Genomic DNA, 18,565 nt, shown 5'->3' with positions numbered 1-18,565 from the left:
TTTGATTCAGTGTTTGATGGTGACCACCAACTTTTAAGAATCGTGAAATCGGGAGCAAGATTGGCATCATTTGATTACGATAATCTTATCGATAATCAATCGATCCCCTACCTGCTCGAGTGGAAAAAGAAGAACACATCAAGAAAGCTGGTTGTTGGCCGAAGTTAGATTATAGGATTTTGTACGAAGTAAAAGAACAAATTTGAAGTCTGCTTTAAGTTAGATTAGGGCGAAGGCGGGAGCATAATAAAGCTCTCTCTATCGCTCTTTGCGAATTCGCGCCGCCTTCGCAAGCCTTTGTTAAGCTAGGCTCTGTGTATGATCGTGTTATGTCGAAAATTGAAACCTTCAAGCGCACGTATTATCGGTTTTTTAATAAACAAATTAAAATTTTCACTGGTTTTCGCATACAGTAAATCTAATTGTTTTCGTTTAAGTTTAAATCAAAAATAAATGCTTGAATATTATAGAAGTCAACCATTTAAGTGTTCTGTCTTGATAGAATGGCGTAAAGTTGAAACAAGCAATTGAAAATTGAAAATCAATTTGACCTATTTATTTGAACACAAAGCTGCATTTTGAACATTTGGGCTTCGATACCGCGTGTGCAAGCCCTACCCATAACGGATCGTCGAATAACGGACCCAAGGAATGGCGAAATAACGAACAGAAAAGATAAGTGTTTCTGTGGGTGTATTTTTTCACGTGCGTAGTTAAACGCAGAATTTACTGCAACATTTCAGAAAACCAAGACGAGAAACTTCCAATGTATAGCATCCATCCATTATCCATTACGAACATTCCGTTGCCAAAGCTTCCAAATCCTTCGTTTCTCGAGCAGTTTCAATAATTGGCTTTCTTTTTACGATATCGTCTTGCAGGTTACGAAAACCAGTCTAATCTAACATTCAGAAAGTTCACTTTCTGAAACAAGCAGTGCATGTAGGGCGCGATCAGGATCCGGGTCACATGGCTCTGACGGATACATATAACATGTCAAACGCTACCATCACCGAAACTAGCACAGCACGGTGTTAACTTTGTGAAGGGAACCATATTATTCGTCGGTTCCCTGACTATCTTGCAAATGACTGCTTTGCTCGCAAGACTACTGTGAGGAGTCTTAAAACTCCCCACAAATCTCGTGTAGGGGAGTGGCCTAGCAACAGCCGCGATGCAAGGCGGCCAGGGCAAAGCGGAGAGACCGTGAATTAACGGTACCCCGTTAGGTCTTGGACTCGAGCGGGCCAAGGGCACAGGGGTCGAACGGTAACGGTGCGGATGGTGGACAGGCACAAAGACGCACCGTGAACTAACGGTACCGTTCTGGACCTTGGACTCGAGTTACTCGAGAGTACTAAGGGCACAGAGGTCGACCGGTAACGGTGCGTGCACAAAGAGGACGCACCGTGAACTAACGGTACAACTGTTGGACCTTGTACCCAAGCGGGCCGTGCGCAAAAGGGGAAATAACGGGATCCCCGCGGCCTATAAAGGGACGGCGCAAGTGCAGCTTGAGGCAGTCAGTCTCAACACGCGAGGAGTACGTACGCGAGGATAGTCGAGGAGAGTACCGGCGCGAGTCGCGCGGTCAGCGTCGGAACGGGGTCTGAAGGCGGAGGATTAGGGGACAGTGAAGGAGACAGAGAGATCGCGGGCGGAAGGTGGCCGAGTGTCGGAGTGTCAATCGAAGGTATCGGAAGAGTGAACACGCGGGCGAACGCGAAGAGAAGGAGCAGTGCAAGCGTCGGGCGGCAAGAAGCCCGAAGGACGAATCGCCACGAGCAAGTGGAGATTCTGGGAGCGGAGGAGAAGGATCTGACGCGCCATAAGGGTCAGTGGAGTCAGTGGTCGGTACAGGTGGTTCCAGGACGAGCGTTGCCTCACCCGGGACGATACACCCGTGCTCCATAACATCCTAGATCCGTTCCGGCCGGCGGAAAGACCTTCGGAAGCTAAGGCGAAGAAACCGACGTGTCCGTAAGGGTCAGTGGAGTCAGTGGTCGGTACAGGTGGTTCCAGGACGAGCGTTGCCTCACCCGGGTCGATACACCCGTGCCCCATAACATCCTAGGCCCGACCGGACCGACTCGGCGTCCACGTCAAGGAGCCAGCGGTACCACGGAGGCAAGGCGTTGCAACAGGAGTGCCGCAGGAGTAGCGAGATCTCCATAATTCCCTAGGAGGATTATTTCTTATATGAGAAATAGCATAATAAACGACTATATCAAGAACCTATTGCGTTTCCTTGGTCGGGCAATCACACAAATCATAAATTTGGTGGGACAAACACACAAACTCTCTGATCTTGCCGCTGCAACCAGTAGCGAGCGAAATAAAGAAAATCAGTTCGTTACACTACATTTACCGTATCAAGACATGTCTTAATTATCTTAGCACGGTCCCCGCGCGTAGCCATTGCGCGAGTTTTCGCAATTGTTTCCAGTGCTGCCATTACAGAATTACGTCCGAGCGCTGCCCTAGTGCCCAACCAAAAAAGCGTAGCTTACAGATTATTTGATTCTTCTGAGACTGAACTTCTCAGCGGAGTTGCTACACAAAGTGCTTTCACAGCATTAGTCCGGATTAGCAACCTCAACACAGGGCAATCATGTTTAGCGAGGGCACAAACTGACCATGATTCCGAAGGCACTCTTGTCACGGAAAGGCTTGTACAACATCTAGGTCTCCCACGTCGGCCTTTATTATCAGACACAACAGGTATCGGGGGCTTCTCTGAAAACAAGCGTCGCCACAGCACAGATTTATGATCAGTTCCTGCTCTGGATCCAACTACGCACCAAGTATGTGTCCATAGCATACATCCTCCATACACTTACTGGTGATATTCCCAGAAGAGACATTGAATTTCCCACAGATCAGCACCTTCAAGGATTTAAATTGGCTGATGCCAGCTTTCCAGGATGTGGACCTTTTGACGTCCTCTTGGTTGTGGATCTCATTACACAGCTGCCGCTTAAAGAGATTGGAAGAGGCACAAATGAAGATCCAATCGCACAGAACACTACCCCAGTTTGTATTGTTTTTGGGCCAGTGACGAGATCGAGGGCCCACACAATCGCGGTGCGCTGTAACTTCACGACGCTAGAGCAGATGGTGCACAAGTTCTTCGAATTGGATCACGTTTCAACTGAACGCCAACTAACTCCAGAAGAAAGATTTGTGAAAAAAATTTTGTGGACACCCCTTTTTGTCAACCAAAGGGAAAATACATATGTCCATATCAAGTTCTCGGGCGATCTAGACAAATCACTTCCACAGCTTAACTCAATTGGGAAGTTATGCGTTTCCTTTAGCACAATTCAGCACCATGCAGTCCTAAAGGAGTATAGTGTCACCACTAAGCTACGTGTACTTTATGAAGCCTCCTGCAAAAGTTCGAATGATCTGGGCGGAGTCATTCTAAATTGGCGCTTTATCGGTTGTATTTCGCTTTTGTTCCAGACATCCAAAGGATGTTCAGAGGCATCGACATGCGCCCTAACGACTCTCAATATCAGCGGATCTAGTGGCGCGATTAAGTTGGTAACTTAAGAGAGTTTTGTTTCACTATAGTGACGTTGGGAATCGCATCAGACCCGTATACTGCTATACTGATCCGCCAGATCGCGATTGACAAACAAATTGATTATCCTCTTGCAGAACACGGTTTACAGCGGGAGATTTACGTAGATGATGTCCAAATAAGACATGAAACAAATTAATTATCCTCCATCAGAAGACGCCTTACTGGGGGAGATTTACATAGATGATGTCCAAAGTGGACATGAAACCACGGACGGGGCGCTAAAATTTCGAAACGATGACATAGGCGCCCTCAAGTCAGTTGGCATGGAGCTCCGGAAATGGTCAGCAAACCACACAGCGCTTCTAAGTCACATTGCTGCAACACAGTGATCTTCGAAATGGACAACAAGGCCACATTCAAGACGAGATGCACTTTTCACGAAGTTAGTCTCACAGTGTTGTCCCACCCAGTGTTGTCCTACCCAGGAGAATCCTTCCGATTGTGCAACACGCAGCACAAGCTGTGGCTAAACAGGCCAAATTGGCTACACCAATCCGGCGACTAGTGGCCCCAGGACAAAATTACACCTCCAGACTCGGTCACTGTGGTAGAAAAACAAATAACTACAATGCTCAAATTTCACACTTGTTCTCCTTCCGATTCGTTCGTAGAGTCATTTTCTTCGTATAATCTGGTTCAACACGTGTGCAGCGACTGCGGTATTGATTTCCGCCAAGAAGTCAATGACGTGGTCATTCCAGAACTCGCGAAGCGGCAGATTCAGTGGTAAAGTTGTCAGAGATGACAGGACGGGTCCATTAGAGTGAAGACTAGGACGCATCACTGAGATGCACCAGGGTGTAGATGGCACGCTTCGGGTAGCTACCATTCAGACTGGTATGTCACTTACTAATCCCAAACATTCTGAAGTTGTTAAAAAAAAGTAGTGCACACTCACGATTATCGCAAATGACCTGTAGCAAACACTTCCTTTTATTCAGGCACCGTCAGCAAGGATGGATTAATACTGGACCCAGAATTCGGCCGGCACTTTTCCGATTGTTCTATAGATGATCTATCGATCACCGGCTCGAGTGGAACAAGAAAAACACACCACCGAATCGACATCAACTTCCCTATTGGTCTTATATATTTCTAAACTATAACTTTCTAAACTTTTCCAAAGTCTTCTTTCTTTAGCAGCAATATCATATAGTTGCCATAGAAGTACTAAGAAGTACCTACTGGTACTGCGAATAATTATATATTTTTCAACCTACAATAAATACAATGTAAATACTGTCTATAATAATGTATAATGTATTAGGTTCCGGCTTGTAATTATCAACGGAACCTGCAGTAGTGCGGACAACGTAGAAACTCTGCCCTTTAGGATAAATTTAATTTTTATGAAAGGATCTTATTGGTGTCGATATCTTCACAAATTACCTGGGGCGCTATTTCCAACCCCAAATACCCGAGCTTGGACGATGCATTGATTCAACAAGAGACAAACGTTGACAGTTATTCGTCTAAGCTGTTATTAATGTAAAAGGGATTTACATTAATTACATTACATTACATTCGTATCCTAGACGGACGCGCGATATCTTTAGGAAGAATAAATTAGAACCTTTACCTAATGACAAAGAGATATACACTCTAACCGATACTGCCATAACATAGCTTAAAGACAGGCAACTCAATGAAAAAAAACAACATTGAATGTTGTTTTGCTTAACTATCAAATACCCCTAGTTGTAATGCATTCCCCACGAGCTTCAAATATAGGCAATATCTATATATACCTATGTACCAGAGCATGTCCGCGCTTACATACATATGGTATTCGTAACTGAGAAAAAATATTTTGTAGGGTATATCATACCAGAAATAGTTCATACATAAATTAAAAGAGCCACCTCCTCTGTGATTGCTAATCCCGTTCGATTTCGATGCAGAACTAGCTTTTTTGCTTGCTTATCTCCATCTCTCTCTTTCTTTTGCTTTTAAATGAATTAATCGATTTCCTAATTATTTTAATTCATTTAATTTTTTTTTTTCAATGAAGGTCGATTAAAAATCTCAATTTATTAATCTAAATATTTTTCAAGAATCTGAGTGTGATAGTTGGCGTCGCTAGAATCCACAGCTCACTATATTAGTGAAAATTATTTTTTCTTTAATAAATTACATAAATATGTAATTCTATTAAAATATATTTAAAGATGCTGTTATGCTGAACATATAAAGCACTATATTTTCTGAAATAGCAATGAGGACAGACATTGGGTATTACATTATCATTAATACATTAAGAATGCTGGTATATTCATTATATTTATATCTTATCTTCTGAGTTATTTGATGAACCTGGCATATTTGCTTAAGTATGCAACAATATAAGGTGTACGTAGAATCTCACAAAGCTGTTCCACAGGAAAGAGTAATAGGAAACATAAACATGCAAGTCCTAAAATTTACTCATAGCATTTTATGAATAAATAATTTTTACTTCACTGGGTACAATTTTGACTGTGCTGAATGTTATCCATAATGTCAAAAAAAGTACTTTTCTGTTATATAAATGCATTATCATTGTGTATATTTACAATAAAAATTTAATCACGATGGGAGCTTATTAAAAATTCATGAGTAATTAACTATTATTACTCACATATTGCAAAATTTAAAAAGAAATTTAAATGGAATTTGGTCTTTGTGACTAAATGAATTAAACATATCGAAAAAATAAAAATGATATTTAAAACTTTCGAAAGGAATTGTGTATTAGATTTATACAAAAATTAGCAAAGATTTTTAATGACCTACCTTAAACCCATCATAAGTCCAACTGCCAAATTTTAGAACACAGGTCTGTTCATCAAATGGGAAATATTCTACATCTATTTCACAGGATGATTTGTATATTGCTGGTGGCTTCCATTCAACTAATCCTTCTGAGTAAATTGTGGCTTTTGTTGCAAGAGTCACTTCGAAGTTACCATCAGCACTACATGATATTTTTCAGTATCGGTACAAATTATAATTACTTTTAATACTTGGAAAGATGTTATATTGTTAAAAATTGGAAATTTCTTAAGAATATATGTCTAAGTATTTGAAATAACGTGTTAATTGGATAGAAGTAATACATACAAATAATACACATAATACAAAGTTCACTACATTTTATCAGGAGTTTTATTTAATCCCCTATTTTATATGAAGCGATACTTGTCTACGTATATTTCAGAACAATGCAACGAAGTTTAATTGGTCAATTAAGATTGTCAAATCAGTAACACTGACCAAAATTTATAGTTTAAGCTAAAAGATTGGCTTAGGGCTTCTGATAACCCACTGGATTTTTTATGAAGTGCAAACCTCGCGAAACCCAGAACCTCCAATAAACCTACCTTGATCGGCAAAAAAAGCTTCCACAATTTTGTTTGCATATTTATTTTTTTTTAATATATGTCCTGTCAATTTCTATGTAAATTGCATATCGATATGCAAATTTTTAAATGTCTTCCAAGCAACAGCTTTTAGTAAGTTCTTTTATTTTTTTCAGCTGGTTGAGGGCTGCGAGACAAAAAACAATCATGAGATATTTGCTCTCCGTATCTGTACTTGTCGGATCTCGCAGCCGTCGGCAGTACCTAAGTTACACGGATTGCAATCGGGTGACGGCACCTCAGCTTTAGCTATGCAGATCAGCTGCGTGCTCCCCTCTCTCGCGCTCTCTTGTACTCTCACAACTTCTGGCAACGTTACCGCTGATGCAAACAGGGTGAAATTTTGAGGCGCAAGGCGACTGCAACATATAATAGAGTGGGGAACGATTAGCAGATTCTTTATCAAGTTCCCCGTTAACATCATTTTACTATTCCGTTCATCATGTGAGGTTGGAGCTAATTGATGAGCTGCAAAGAACATTTCGGAAAATCCTCAGTGAGCTTGAAGAGCTTGATTTGGATGAAATTTAAAGCGATTTGAGTGATAAATTTTATGATGTTCTCGTAACGCTTCTATCCTCAGTTCGTGGGAAGATTTCAAAGCTCTCCTCACAAATCCAAGCCCTGAGTAGGCTTTACTGACAGCATTTCTCGGTGCGATTGTGCCCATCAGCAGCTATTCACGGATTAGGGTGCCGTCGCTCTTTAGCTCTTTAGCTACCGAAATTCGCTGGAGGTTATGCTAACTGGCCGGATATTTATTCTATGTTTACGGCGATAATTGATAGAAATCATGACCTCACAAACATAGAAAAGCTGCAGCATTTACAAACCTCTTTAAGGGGCACGGCTATGGAAACCGTTCGCTTACTAGAAATTTATTAGGGCAACCATGCTATAGATTTGTAGTTTTTGCAAAACAGGTTTGCTATGCGTCATTTCTACACCAGCGACTCAGGACTCTGGAGGCTATGGATTTCGCCATGGCAGGTTATGGGATCTTATCGTACATCTAATATGCATAGGTCAGCCTTTTTCGCCACATATCTTAAGTAATGCTTCTATGCACTCAATTCAGTATTTTCAGAGTTTTAAGAACCTGAATCCAGCAAGTCGATTTCGAGAAGCAAAATTACTGACTCCTTGTATGCAAGTGCCCGAAGAGTGGCCATCAAATGAGACAATGCATTGCAATGCAACTCCGGCCTGGGAGCCTTAGCCTCGTCTTCGTCACACGAAAGAGATCAGCTTACTGAAACGGTGGCCTCAGATTCAATTAATCATGCGACCGCCAAGTCAGGATTCTGTCGGGATTGCCTCTAAATCAAAAAACTCGTTTAGGCTGGGTTGTTTCCGGAGCCTGTAGTCCCTCCAATGGCAAGGCATTGATATCGTCATGCGAGGTTGTTCCGCCCAATAAGTAAACGCTACTGGATTGCATGAGGTGCTGCTTTGACGGGTTTGATAGGTGGAGAGCTGCGCCAAGCCCATTGTCGGTGCTACGAAGGAAGAGCTTGACTGTGAAGTGCAGTTCGTTAAACAATTTGCTCGCTTACTGGCTGAGGATTATTCTGTTTGATTGCCAGCCAATTTTATACCAGCAAGCTCTGCACAAGATTCTTATCTCTTGAGAGAAAACAAGAGAATCGTCCAGTAGTTAGGGCCTAATACAAGGCTTTTATTAAGGAGTACTTGCAGATGGGACATATGTCAGAAGTTTCGGCAGAAGAATCTAATTCCTGTCGGTATTTTTTACCTCACCCATGTGTCATGACAGAGTACAGCACCACCACCGAGCTTCGCGTCGATTTTTATGGATCGGCGTCAACTTTTTCAGGATACTCCTTAAACGATGTTCTGACGTCTTTTCCAGTGATTCAGCGAAAACTATACCAGACTCTTCTTGAATCACAGCTGCAATCACAGAAGACATCTGTAAAATGTACCGGTGTGTCACTGTTTTGCCTGAGGATGCGTACTTCCAGTGCATTGTGTGAGAAGATTCTTCTAAAGATGAGCTTGCTTACTGCCCGCCGATAATTTGCCTGTCGATAATTTGATATCTGGCGCCAGCTGCAAAGAATAAGCCATCAACATAATGCAGCAGACGCCTGGGATCTTGTCCAGAGGCATTTTTAAACTAAGGAAGTGGTGTTCGAATGTACCGGCTGTTTTGGAAGGAGTTTCGGAAGATGATAAGGAGTCCTTCTTGAAGTTTGACTATGGAAGCGCTTTTACAAAAACACTAGGCCTCGCCTGCGATCCGGTGTCTGATCACCTGTTTTTCTCATTTTCAACCCTTCAATCAACATCGAGTCCTGGCCGAAGTTCAGTTTTATCCGCAATCTCTCGGTTCTACGATTTACTCGTTTTGGTTGGTCCAGTAATCTAAAAGTCCAAAATTTTTCTTCAGCTGCTGTGCAAGGAAAAGTTGTCCTATAACGAAAGCCTTCCGTTGGCACAAGATTCGGAATGTCAAGGTAGATACTGTAGTTTTCGCAATTTCGGCATGACTCATAATGTGGCATGCTCCAAATATGCGAATTCATTTGATGCTTTGCAGCGTACGTTTGGGTACATCTATAAGTTTAGCAAGGGCATTCGAAATCCTGTCACCGAAGTTCAAAATGCGTTTTGTTTCGCGTGCTCATTTATGGAATGACATTAAATCCCTGCAGACGAAGGGGTAGTACCGCCGTCTAGTCCACTAGCCTCGCTATAACTTCAGATGATGCAGATGGTCGGTTGAACAACTCTTCGTTGGATTTCAATGGCTTCCAATAATCATACCAAATGATCACCCAGTTACTATGGCCCTTATAAGTCACACTCATGAGCGCAACCTACATACTGGTCCTCGCGATCTTCTCAGCATAATTCGATCCCAATATTGGCCTATTGGGGGGAGGAAATCCGTAAACAGTGCGTCATGTAGAAGTGCGTCATGTGTTTTCGAACGAAACATCACCTTATTGAGCACATAATGGCGGATCTGCGAATGGAAGATATCATCCGCTTGAATGTAAAATACAAAATTTGTGTTTTTATTTGCATTGCAAGCAAGGCGATACATTTGAACCTCATTAAAGGTCTTTCTGCAGTTGCTTTCTTGTAAGGCCAACACCAGTTTATATGCACAAAAAGGATGCCACAACAATTTTGGTCCGACAATGCAACTAACTTTGTTGGCGCAAAGAACGAGTTGCTTGAACTGATGCGTTTATTCTTCAGCGACGTCCACACCAAGGCAGTGTTCTGCTTTGCGGATAATATCGAGTGGCGGTTCATTCCGCCTCGCATCACTTTGATGGTCTTTGGAAAGCTATGGGCTCTTCTGTTTTGACCTTCGATGAGCTGAGAACCCTTCTTTGCCACATATCTACGGTAGAGTATTTCGACCTTTAGTATCAATTTCCAATTTCAGAAAGCATTGCCGACGTCAAGTTTAACTCCAGCACATTTTTTGAATGGTGGCCCGCCTATATCGTCTATCGAGACAGATGTGACAAACTTAAACTTCAATCGCTTGGATAGCTGGAGGCGCATAGCCTACCTGCATCAGATTTTCTGGTCCCGATGAAAGGAAGGGTCTTTAACCTTACTGCAGCAGCGATCGAAGTGGCGCATGGCTGCCAAATTTCTCGAAAGAAAATAAAATAAATCACTTGAAATCGTTATCATAAAAATCGCCTCCTATTTTGCAAAACAAGCTAACGAAAAGGCTTATTAGCTCAATAGTACTCAATACGAAATTGAATTGCCAGAAAATTGGCCCACTATCAGTATAAAATGTAACTGGGTGTTTAGGATCAAAGATGATCACTACACGTCTGCTAGTAAAAATATGTTTTATTTTCGGCCATTGCTAGCATATGGCGTAGATATTGCAAACAACTGCTTAAAACACATCAATTAGGTGGGAATTGCCTGTGAATATGGTACTTCTGCGAGTGTGTATATATTGATATTCAATATCACTTCAAAAACTAGGTACTCGATTGGGTATTCAGTCTATGAGGTTTATGTTAAAGAAGATACATTAGGGTCTTCCGCTTATATAAGCACTGACAAATGTATGGGCTTTCAATTCCGTATGAACATGGCTCGTCATATTGAAAGAAGTTTTTCTTGTTGGATTCCCTCATACTAACTATTTGAACAGCAATAATGGATAATGGTAATTCTTCCACAGCATTTACTTTTAATTTGGTGGACCAACCATTAACGTTATTTTCTTATAACGCCCTAAGTTATCTTTTAATTAGGTTTTATACAGATAGCTATTTAAAATTAATCACTATTGCGTGTGTGCAGGATACACTTAATCAACGACATTGACCATCCCTCTTTCTTTATTCAGGTGTGCTCCGTAATCCGCTTCAGCCTTAAAAACAGGGCAAACCCTTTCAGAGGTGCTCCACACAAATAGCTGATTTCTTTTAAGCTGTTTCATTTAGCTTCAAAAACCAGCAAGCGTTAGATGCGACCATATTGTACGAATCTAATATTTGAACCCAGCGTAAGCGATGCCACCTTTGCTTTCAATTTTATTTTTTTTCGCTCCAACATCAAACATTCATTCACAAAATCAAAAAAACACAATTTATTAACAAATTACTTGCTAGAAAATAATTAAAAAATTAAATGGCGCGTCAAGGCAATTCGATGGATTTTAGCTTTGTATCAACGATTTAGGAATCTCGAATTTACGGAAGAAACTAAAGAAAATTTTTCAGTAGACTGTAAAACAGAAATTTAGACATATTCTGAACCTGTGTTCGCAATTAAATTTGATTTCTCAAATATAACAAAAGAATTTACTTAATGGGGAACGATGAAAATACCATGGTGCACGTTATTATGTATATGTATCTACGCGTTCTTACATATAGTAATTCTGCAAGTGCTAGTAATAGAAGGATAGACTTGTGTCATGGGGGTGTGAACGAAAAGCTTAACAGTCTTTTTGGAATATCGATAGAAATTAACAAGTTCCCAGACTATCAGATACCCGTTACTCAGCTAGTGAAAATACGAAGGCGAAATTTAATCATTTTTTTGGGAGATCGATAGATATTGGAGAATAAAATGAGAAAATATGCAAGAAATTATTTAAAACTTTGGGCGTAACCGTTTTTGGCATTTGTATGTGTAAGTGGTAGTTTTGGCCGTCTTGCTGGCGTTAGAATGGGCGTAAATATGAAAAAATATCAACATATTTTTTAAAAGTGTGGGCGTGGGAGTGGGTGGGCATGCCAACAAACTTCCCCTGCGACTATGTCTCTAGAATCTGTATGCTTAATCTCAACTCTCTAGCTTCTATAGTTCCTGAGATCTCAAAGCTCCTACGGACGGACAGTCAGGGCCAGATCGGCTTGTCTATTGACCCTGATCAAGAATATATATACTTTATATGGTCGGAAAGGCTTCCTTCTACCTGTTACATATTTTTCAACAAATCTAATAAGCCCATTCGGTCTATGAGTAACGGGTATAAAAATAAATAAAATAATAAATAATACTAAAAAATGTGATGTGTCGGGGATGGGAATTTTGGGCGCTTGAATCAGGAAAGAACCCAACTTTCTGGCTTTAATAGTTCCTGGGATCTAGACGTTCATATGGAAAGAGAAAGAATACAAAAAAAATCAAACGAAGATACGAAGAAAAGAGAATATGCAGAGTGGCGAACGCAATGTAAACAATCAACATCCGCTCATTGTATACAAGCAATATCGCAAGCGGTCAATATCGCGTTCCAAAAATAATGTAATATCCTATGTACATTATATATGCACATATACTTTATAGGGTCGGGAACAAAAAATGCATTCACTTTCAATTCTTGACACAGTTGTATCGAAATAGTATATAGATTTGGTAGCTAGTAGCTAGTAGTAGTAGATAGATTTGGTAGCATGCATAATTTTTGAACAATGACAATAAAACGCTTATTAAGGAAAAGAGAATACATGCATGCATATATATATATTTAAAACTTTTTGAAGCGCCATTGGATGCAGCATTTGCTTGTTCTTAAATCTCACTAAAAAACACTCGCAAAACTTTGCAACCGTTAGGAAGTTGATCCAAACCGCTATATACCAATACATAAGCGCTTATATAATACAATCCGCTGCGGCCGTGAATTTTATTTCGTTTGTGAATTTTTCGCAGTTAGCAGCGTTGTTATTGTTGCTGGATATTATCGTTTTTTACGGAATATTGCCTTCCTTTGCTACCATGTTTGATAATTTGTGCCTCGACTTTATCTCATATAGTATATTTTTTGTTAAATTTTTTCAAACAAATTGAATAATTCTAGCAAATCCATAATAAGTATTTAATTTTTCTTATGATTTAAATTTCTTTTTATCATAACTTATCGTCTCTTCGTTTTCAAGTTTAATTTTATAATTTGCTAATATATACATCAATATAATTTTGTACTTACTTGAATTAAAAATTCCAGCTATCGAAAAATTGATTATCTAGTTTTATTGTATGGCTTTACGTTGGCCTAACTTATCCAGTTACCGAGAGCTATTATGCAATGGCTTAGACTAGCCTTAAAAAGCGATTTTATAACTAATGCCTTTTTCTTCTACGCTCCGAATTTAAAAAATATATCCACCCTGACCATAAACCACCTTGTTTGGTTACGTAACATAAAAGAGCCCAATATGAAACTGCACCGTTAGAAAATAAAAGGTAAATGAAAGGACGCGTTGTCTAAAATTACAAAAATATCTAAAGACGATAGTATTGAGGAAGTGTTTCAAAATAGATACAAGAGAATATAGATACAAAATCAATGGTGCACAGTGCACAGGAATATAATGGGGATTGCATACAAATTATCAAACGACCTATTAACGTATGGGGATAAAATGTAACATGACTGAAATTTTTTAAAAGATAATATTATAATATATATATATGGACACAATTTTTGGTGATTTTTTTAACGAGCCTATATGGAACAAATTAAAACAAATACTGGAACGAAATAAATTATAGCTTCTGTAATACTATATAATAAGAGAATGTTAATATTGAAATTTCTACTAGCAAAAATGATATAGCTGATATAGAAAGGGACCATAAAACAATTAACGAAAAATAGATAATTACTAATACACCTCCTCTTATGTTTATAATCACGAAATAACCCATTATGCCACACGTAAAACTCCAGCACAAATATTTCTTTATAGTACGGAATTAAACAAAAATATGAAAATACAGAAATAACACAAGAGACATCAAATAAAAAAACAACAAGGAACATGAAATAGATCTTGAATATACTAAGGTTAAAAGGGAAACATAAGGCTAAACTAGTATGTCCATATAAAGAGACAGGAACTTTAGAACAAAAAGACGAAAAACACTGACAAGAAACTAATAAATAAAGTTATAAAACACACAAGCACAAAAAATAAAAATTCGAATTTCGAAACCTTTTGTGTCATTTCAGGGAAACTGACGATTCTGATTCTAAAATTAGTGACATGGACGAAAACACCATTGACAACAGCCGAACAAATTAGTATTACACCTATATTCTTAAATAATAGTTATTTACTTATGGACACAGGGACTATAAAAATAGCTCTGAACTAAGAACATCATATGATAAATCAAACAACAATATATAAAACTCACCAAGATTTTATAAAACATGAAAATATATTAATAATGCTCTTGTTTTGCTTTCGCACTACTTCAAATAAAACATGAAATTAAGGAAATTTCATGAAATAATTAAAATGATATACAAAAAACCCAAAGATACAAAAAGACTTATAAAATAGGAAGAAGAAGAGGCTTTCACATTTTCTAGATATGTTCATTAAGCTTATTTCTTGAATATATCGAAGATTCACAAATGAGTTTACAATGAAAAGAGATATTCCTACTCTTAATCCCAAAATATTAAAACATGAAGAATAAGAAAATTCGTTATCCCACAAAACTTCAGCTTGGTTAAGCAGTCAGACTTTATTATTCTAACGCATGTATCCAGTTCGTTCACCAAAATCTTTAGAAAACGTATGCATCTTTTAAATCCTTACTAGTCAATTAGCGAATTGCCAATACATTTGTATCGGAAAATGAATATATTAAATATATTGAGCGTAATATTATTGGAACATATAAGTAAAAAACAAATTTAACAAGATTGTGAAATACAATTAAGGCAGTGTACACTAAAAATAAATAATATAAAACTTACATTAAAAATTTAAATTTATATTGTCCAGCGCAAATTTAACTTTATATGAACCAATACGATTGTTAAAACTAAACCAAATCTATTGCCCATCGCCAAAAGGAGGTGCGAGTGAAGTAAACGCAAATACCCAACTACCTGTATATTCCGAGATACCCATTATTCCATTTGTGAACAACATAAATCCAGTGACTACTGTACAATTATTCAAATGAATACGACATAAGCTCCTGAGACGACATACATACATCTCTCTCACGATCGACGGCATAGCAAACATAAACAATTTTATACCCTTCACTAGTACGTTGAAAAGTATGTAACAGGCAGAAGGAAGAGATTCCGACAATATAAAATATATATATTTTCTTGATCAAGATCAATAGCCTAGTCGATCTGGCCACGCGGATGCAATACATAATATATTGGGGAGCGATTAGCAGATTTTTTATCAAGTTAACATCATTTTACGATTCCGTTCTTCATCCTCAGTTTTTGAGGAGATTTCAAAGCGTATTAGTGAGGAACCGTTCAGGAATCTTCGTTCCTTTCCGTGCTCTGCTCGACTCTGGATCTCAACCGCACCTCATAACATCTCGATTCGCATATACGCTTCAACCTAAAAGGTCAAAATCTGCAGCTTGTGTCACCGGAATAGTGGATTCTAGCTTTGAAACAGATGTTTCGTCAGTAAACATTTCAATGTTCTCGACCAACATCACTGCTGTTGGTGTCTCCAATATAATTGAAAGTCATCCGTCCTTGATTATTAGCATTGACAGCTTAAATATTATCGTTCTCAACGCACGGATTGGCGCCAGTATCTTTTCCGAACAGGTGTGAATTGGCCAAGTCAAGCTTCTGCAAGCTAATGCAAGAGACGCGGTTGGAACGGATTACACACACTCCATTACTGATTACTACCTAGAACATTAACGGGGAAGCCAGTGCTAGAATTTCGTCGAAGAGCCTCTCTTGAAAAATCTACGCACACTAAAGAGTCAGGTCAGCCATCTAGCTCACGTGTCTTGCTTTCACCCTTTGTTGACCGAAAGGTCTTCGTCGAGTATGAGAAGTCTTCGTTGGATTCAGTGACCGAAACCCAATCAGCGTACCGGGGGATCATACAGGGGCAGGATCGACGAAGCGAGCAGGGAATGGACTGAGTCACTGCGCCTTTGGAATTCTGTTGAAAGCCAAGATTCCAACGGGGGGTATGTTGGGCCAATTCCTAGTATTGTTATTTGTTTACTTGCTAACTTCGGAGTCACAATTTAGAGGCAACTCAGCTGTGGCATTTTCTTTTCTTATCTAAGCTCCCCTCTCTCGCGAGCTTCTTTACTTCTACTCTCGCTTATGGGCTCAACAAAGAGTTTTTTCTGTTTCTTAGGACACTACTTGGAGCCTTTTTTCGAGGTTTAGAACAGTTAATTTGGCTTAAGACTGTCATATTTGAGGTATTACATATTTACCAAACATTCCATTTCGACCTTCGTACTATATCTTACCTCAGTACTCATGTCTACCAACGGCTGTGCGAAGGAATTTAAAAATCGTCCAATACTTTCTTTCTTGATATTGCATACAAGTCAAGTTATAGTTTGAGACTGCGATTTCGGCTGCATATTAAACATTTTTGGGTACGAATAGCGTTGCTGACCTGTTTAAACTCATAGGCGCTTGATTAAACACAGGGTCAAATGTTTAGAGTTATCGATCCAGGCTCTCTTGAATTTTTTTCAAGAGCCAGAGAGCGGAAAGCTCAACAGCCAGCAATCTCTTCTACGCATACAGTGACAGCCGACAACTGTATGTGCACACATATGCTCATGCATGGTAAATTTGACAAAGTATGCCCTTTACTTTACAAGTTCTTAGCCTTTAAATATGTATTATTTTCGATAAATCGCACCATGTACAAAATTCTTCTTTACATAGCCTTAATGTTATAATTATTTGATTATAGCATAATATCACAAACGCAGTATACATAATATCACAAAATAAATTTAAAAAAATGGCTTTATATTAGTGTAAGGTCAGTCAAGTATGACTGTTAGTCATAACAGTATTCCGCTTGCGACGTGTGAAAAACTAGAGTAGACATTGTCTAGTAAATATCGATTATTAGGTGCATCACGTGGTGCCGCCTCAAGAAATCCAATTTTTATAAATATTAACTTTTAACTATGTATGTGTGTATTATTTTTATGAAATATATTTTTTAAGATGTGTTTTCTTTTCTTTAGGCCCGATAATCGCTTAATCTATATTAATGCTACAACCACAGGGTTCATACGGGAAGTCGGACATTATCAGGTCGTTCCGCTAATGATCCTTATCAAGAATATAAAACTTTGTACACTTATACTTTAGGCGTATCTAATATACCCTTTTAGACTTCGAGCAACGGGTATAATCAATACCCATGTTTTGCTAAGAAATATACGTAAGATGTTAGTATTATGTGCAACACCCAGCTTGCAGTTTTTTTTGTTCACGCAAAACAGAAAGCCGTGATTCATTGCACTTTTAATAACTTTCCGTGCAGTTGGCGGATGAAAAAATACTAGTTCAAAATATTGAGCTTGCATGAGCTTGAGGTAACGTGAATATAAAGTTAGGCCAATGAGCCGCTAATTTCAGTAGAGTCATAATTTTTTCCGTGGAGTTTGCTGAGATACACACCTTTTGGAAGTTTTCTGGGGGCTGCTTTTGCTACCTCCACTGAGCGTAGAAACTTTTTCTTTGATTCTTCTCTACAAATTAAAACCCTAATTGAAATCAGATACAGAACACAGTTTTTAATCACTAGAATAACTTATTCTAAATGTTTAGATCGACGAAGCTGAATTATATTTTTTAAAATATAATGATCGTAATTTACTTTATGTTCTGCTTCTGGCGGACTTTAGTGAAATGACTATTTGCTTTATACTTGCGTGTGCAATAGCTTGGCCTTATATTTTAAATATTGGCTTGAAAAGACTTTTATACTACTAAATATACAAGATCGTGATGTTCGCTCAAACATTTTTAGACCTCAATCCTCCAATTTTTTCTTTAAGACAAATAGATAAATAAGTTTTAGTCTAAGAAATTTAATTTGACCCTTAAATGCATTTTAAGCATTTAACAAAAGATGTATATGTATTGTTATAATATAATGTATAATATTGGATTAATGGCCTGTAAGAACAATCTTAAGATCTAGATGTATTCAGTTCAATACTAGAAATAAGCTATTATAAATTATTAATCTTATCTGACTTACAACCCTGATCATTTAGAGACGTAATGAGACTTATTAAAAATATTTTGGGTTAAAAAGGGTATTCTGTT

General features: G+C 38.6%; 1 protein-coding gene and 1 long non-coding RNA gene across 5 annotated transcripts in view; both read right to left on the bottom strand.

Moving 5' to 3' along the window:
• LOC6740747 (acetylcholine receptor subunit alpha-like) overlaps window positions 1–18,565 on the bottom strand; it is an 84,930-nt gene that overhangs the window by 49,718 nt on the left and 16,647 nt on the right. For 2 of the 4 annotated variants that reach the window (XM_016178862.3, XM_016178865.3), the window contains one exon: window positions 6,362–6,542. The exons of the other annotated variants lie outside the window; for them this stretch is intronic. In XM_016178862.3, the coding sequence (XP_016033059.1) occupies window positions 6,362–6,542 (181 nt within the window). The remainder of the gene's footprint in view (window positions 1–6,361; window positions 6,543–18,565) is intronic. 4 annotated transcript variants of the gene reach the window in all.
• LOC123327221 lies at window positions 12,053–18,565 on the bottom strand. The gene is made up of 2 exons (XR_006541784.1): window positions 16,732–18,565; window positions 12,053–16,628 (listed from the first exon to the last, which is right to left on the bottom strand). It is a non-coding gene; the product is annotated as an uncharacterized LOC123327221 (long non-coding RNA).

The sequence above is a fragment of the Drosophila simulans genome, chromosome 3L (assembly GCF_016746395.2).
Source record: "Drosophila simulans strain w501 chromosome 3L, Prin_Dsim_3.1, whole genome shotgun sequence".
Classification (NCBI taxonomy): Eukaryota; Metazoa; Arthropoda; class Insecta; order Diptera; family Drosophilidae; genus Drosophila; species Drosophila simulans.
This window is presented reverse-complemented; position numbering and strand designations above follow the sequence as displayed.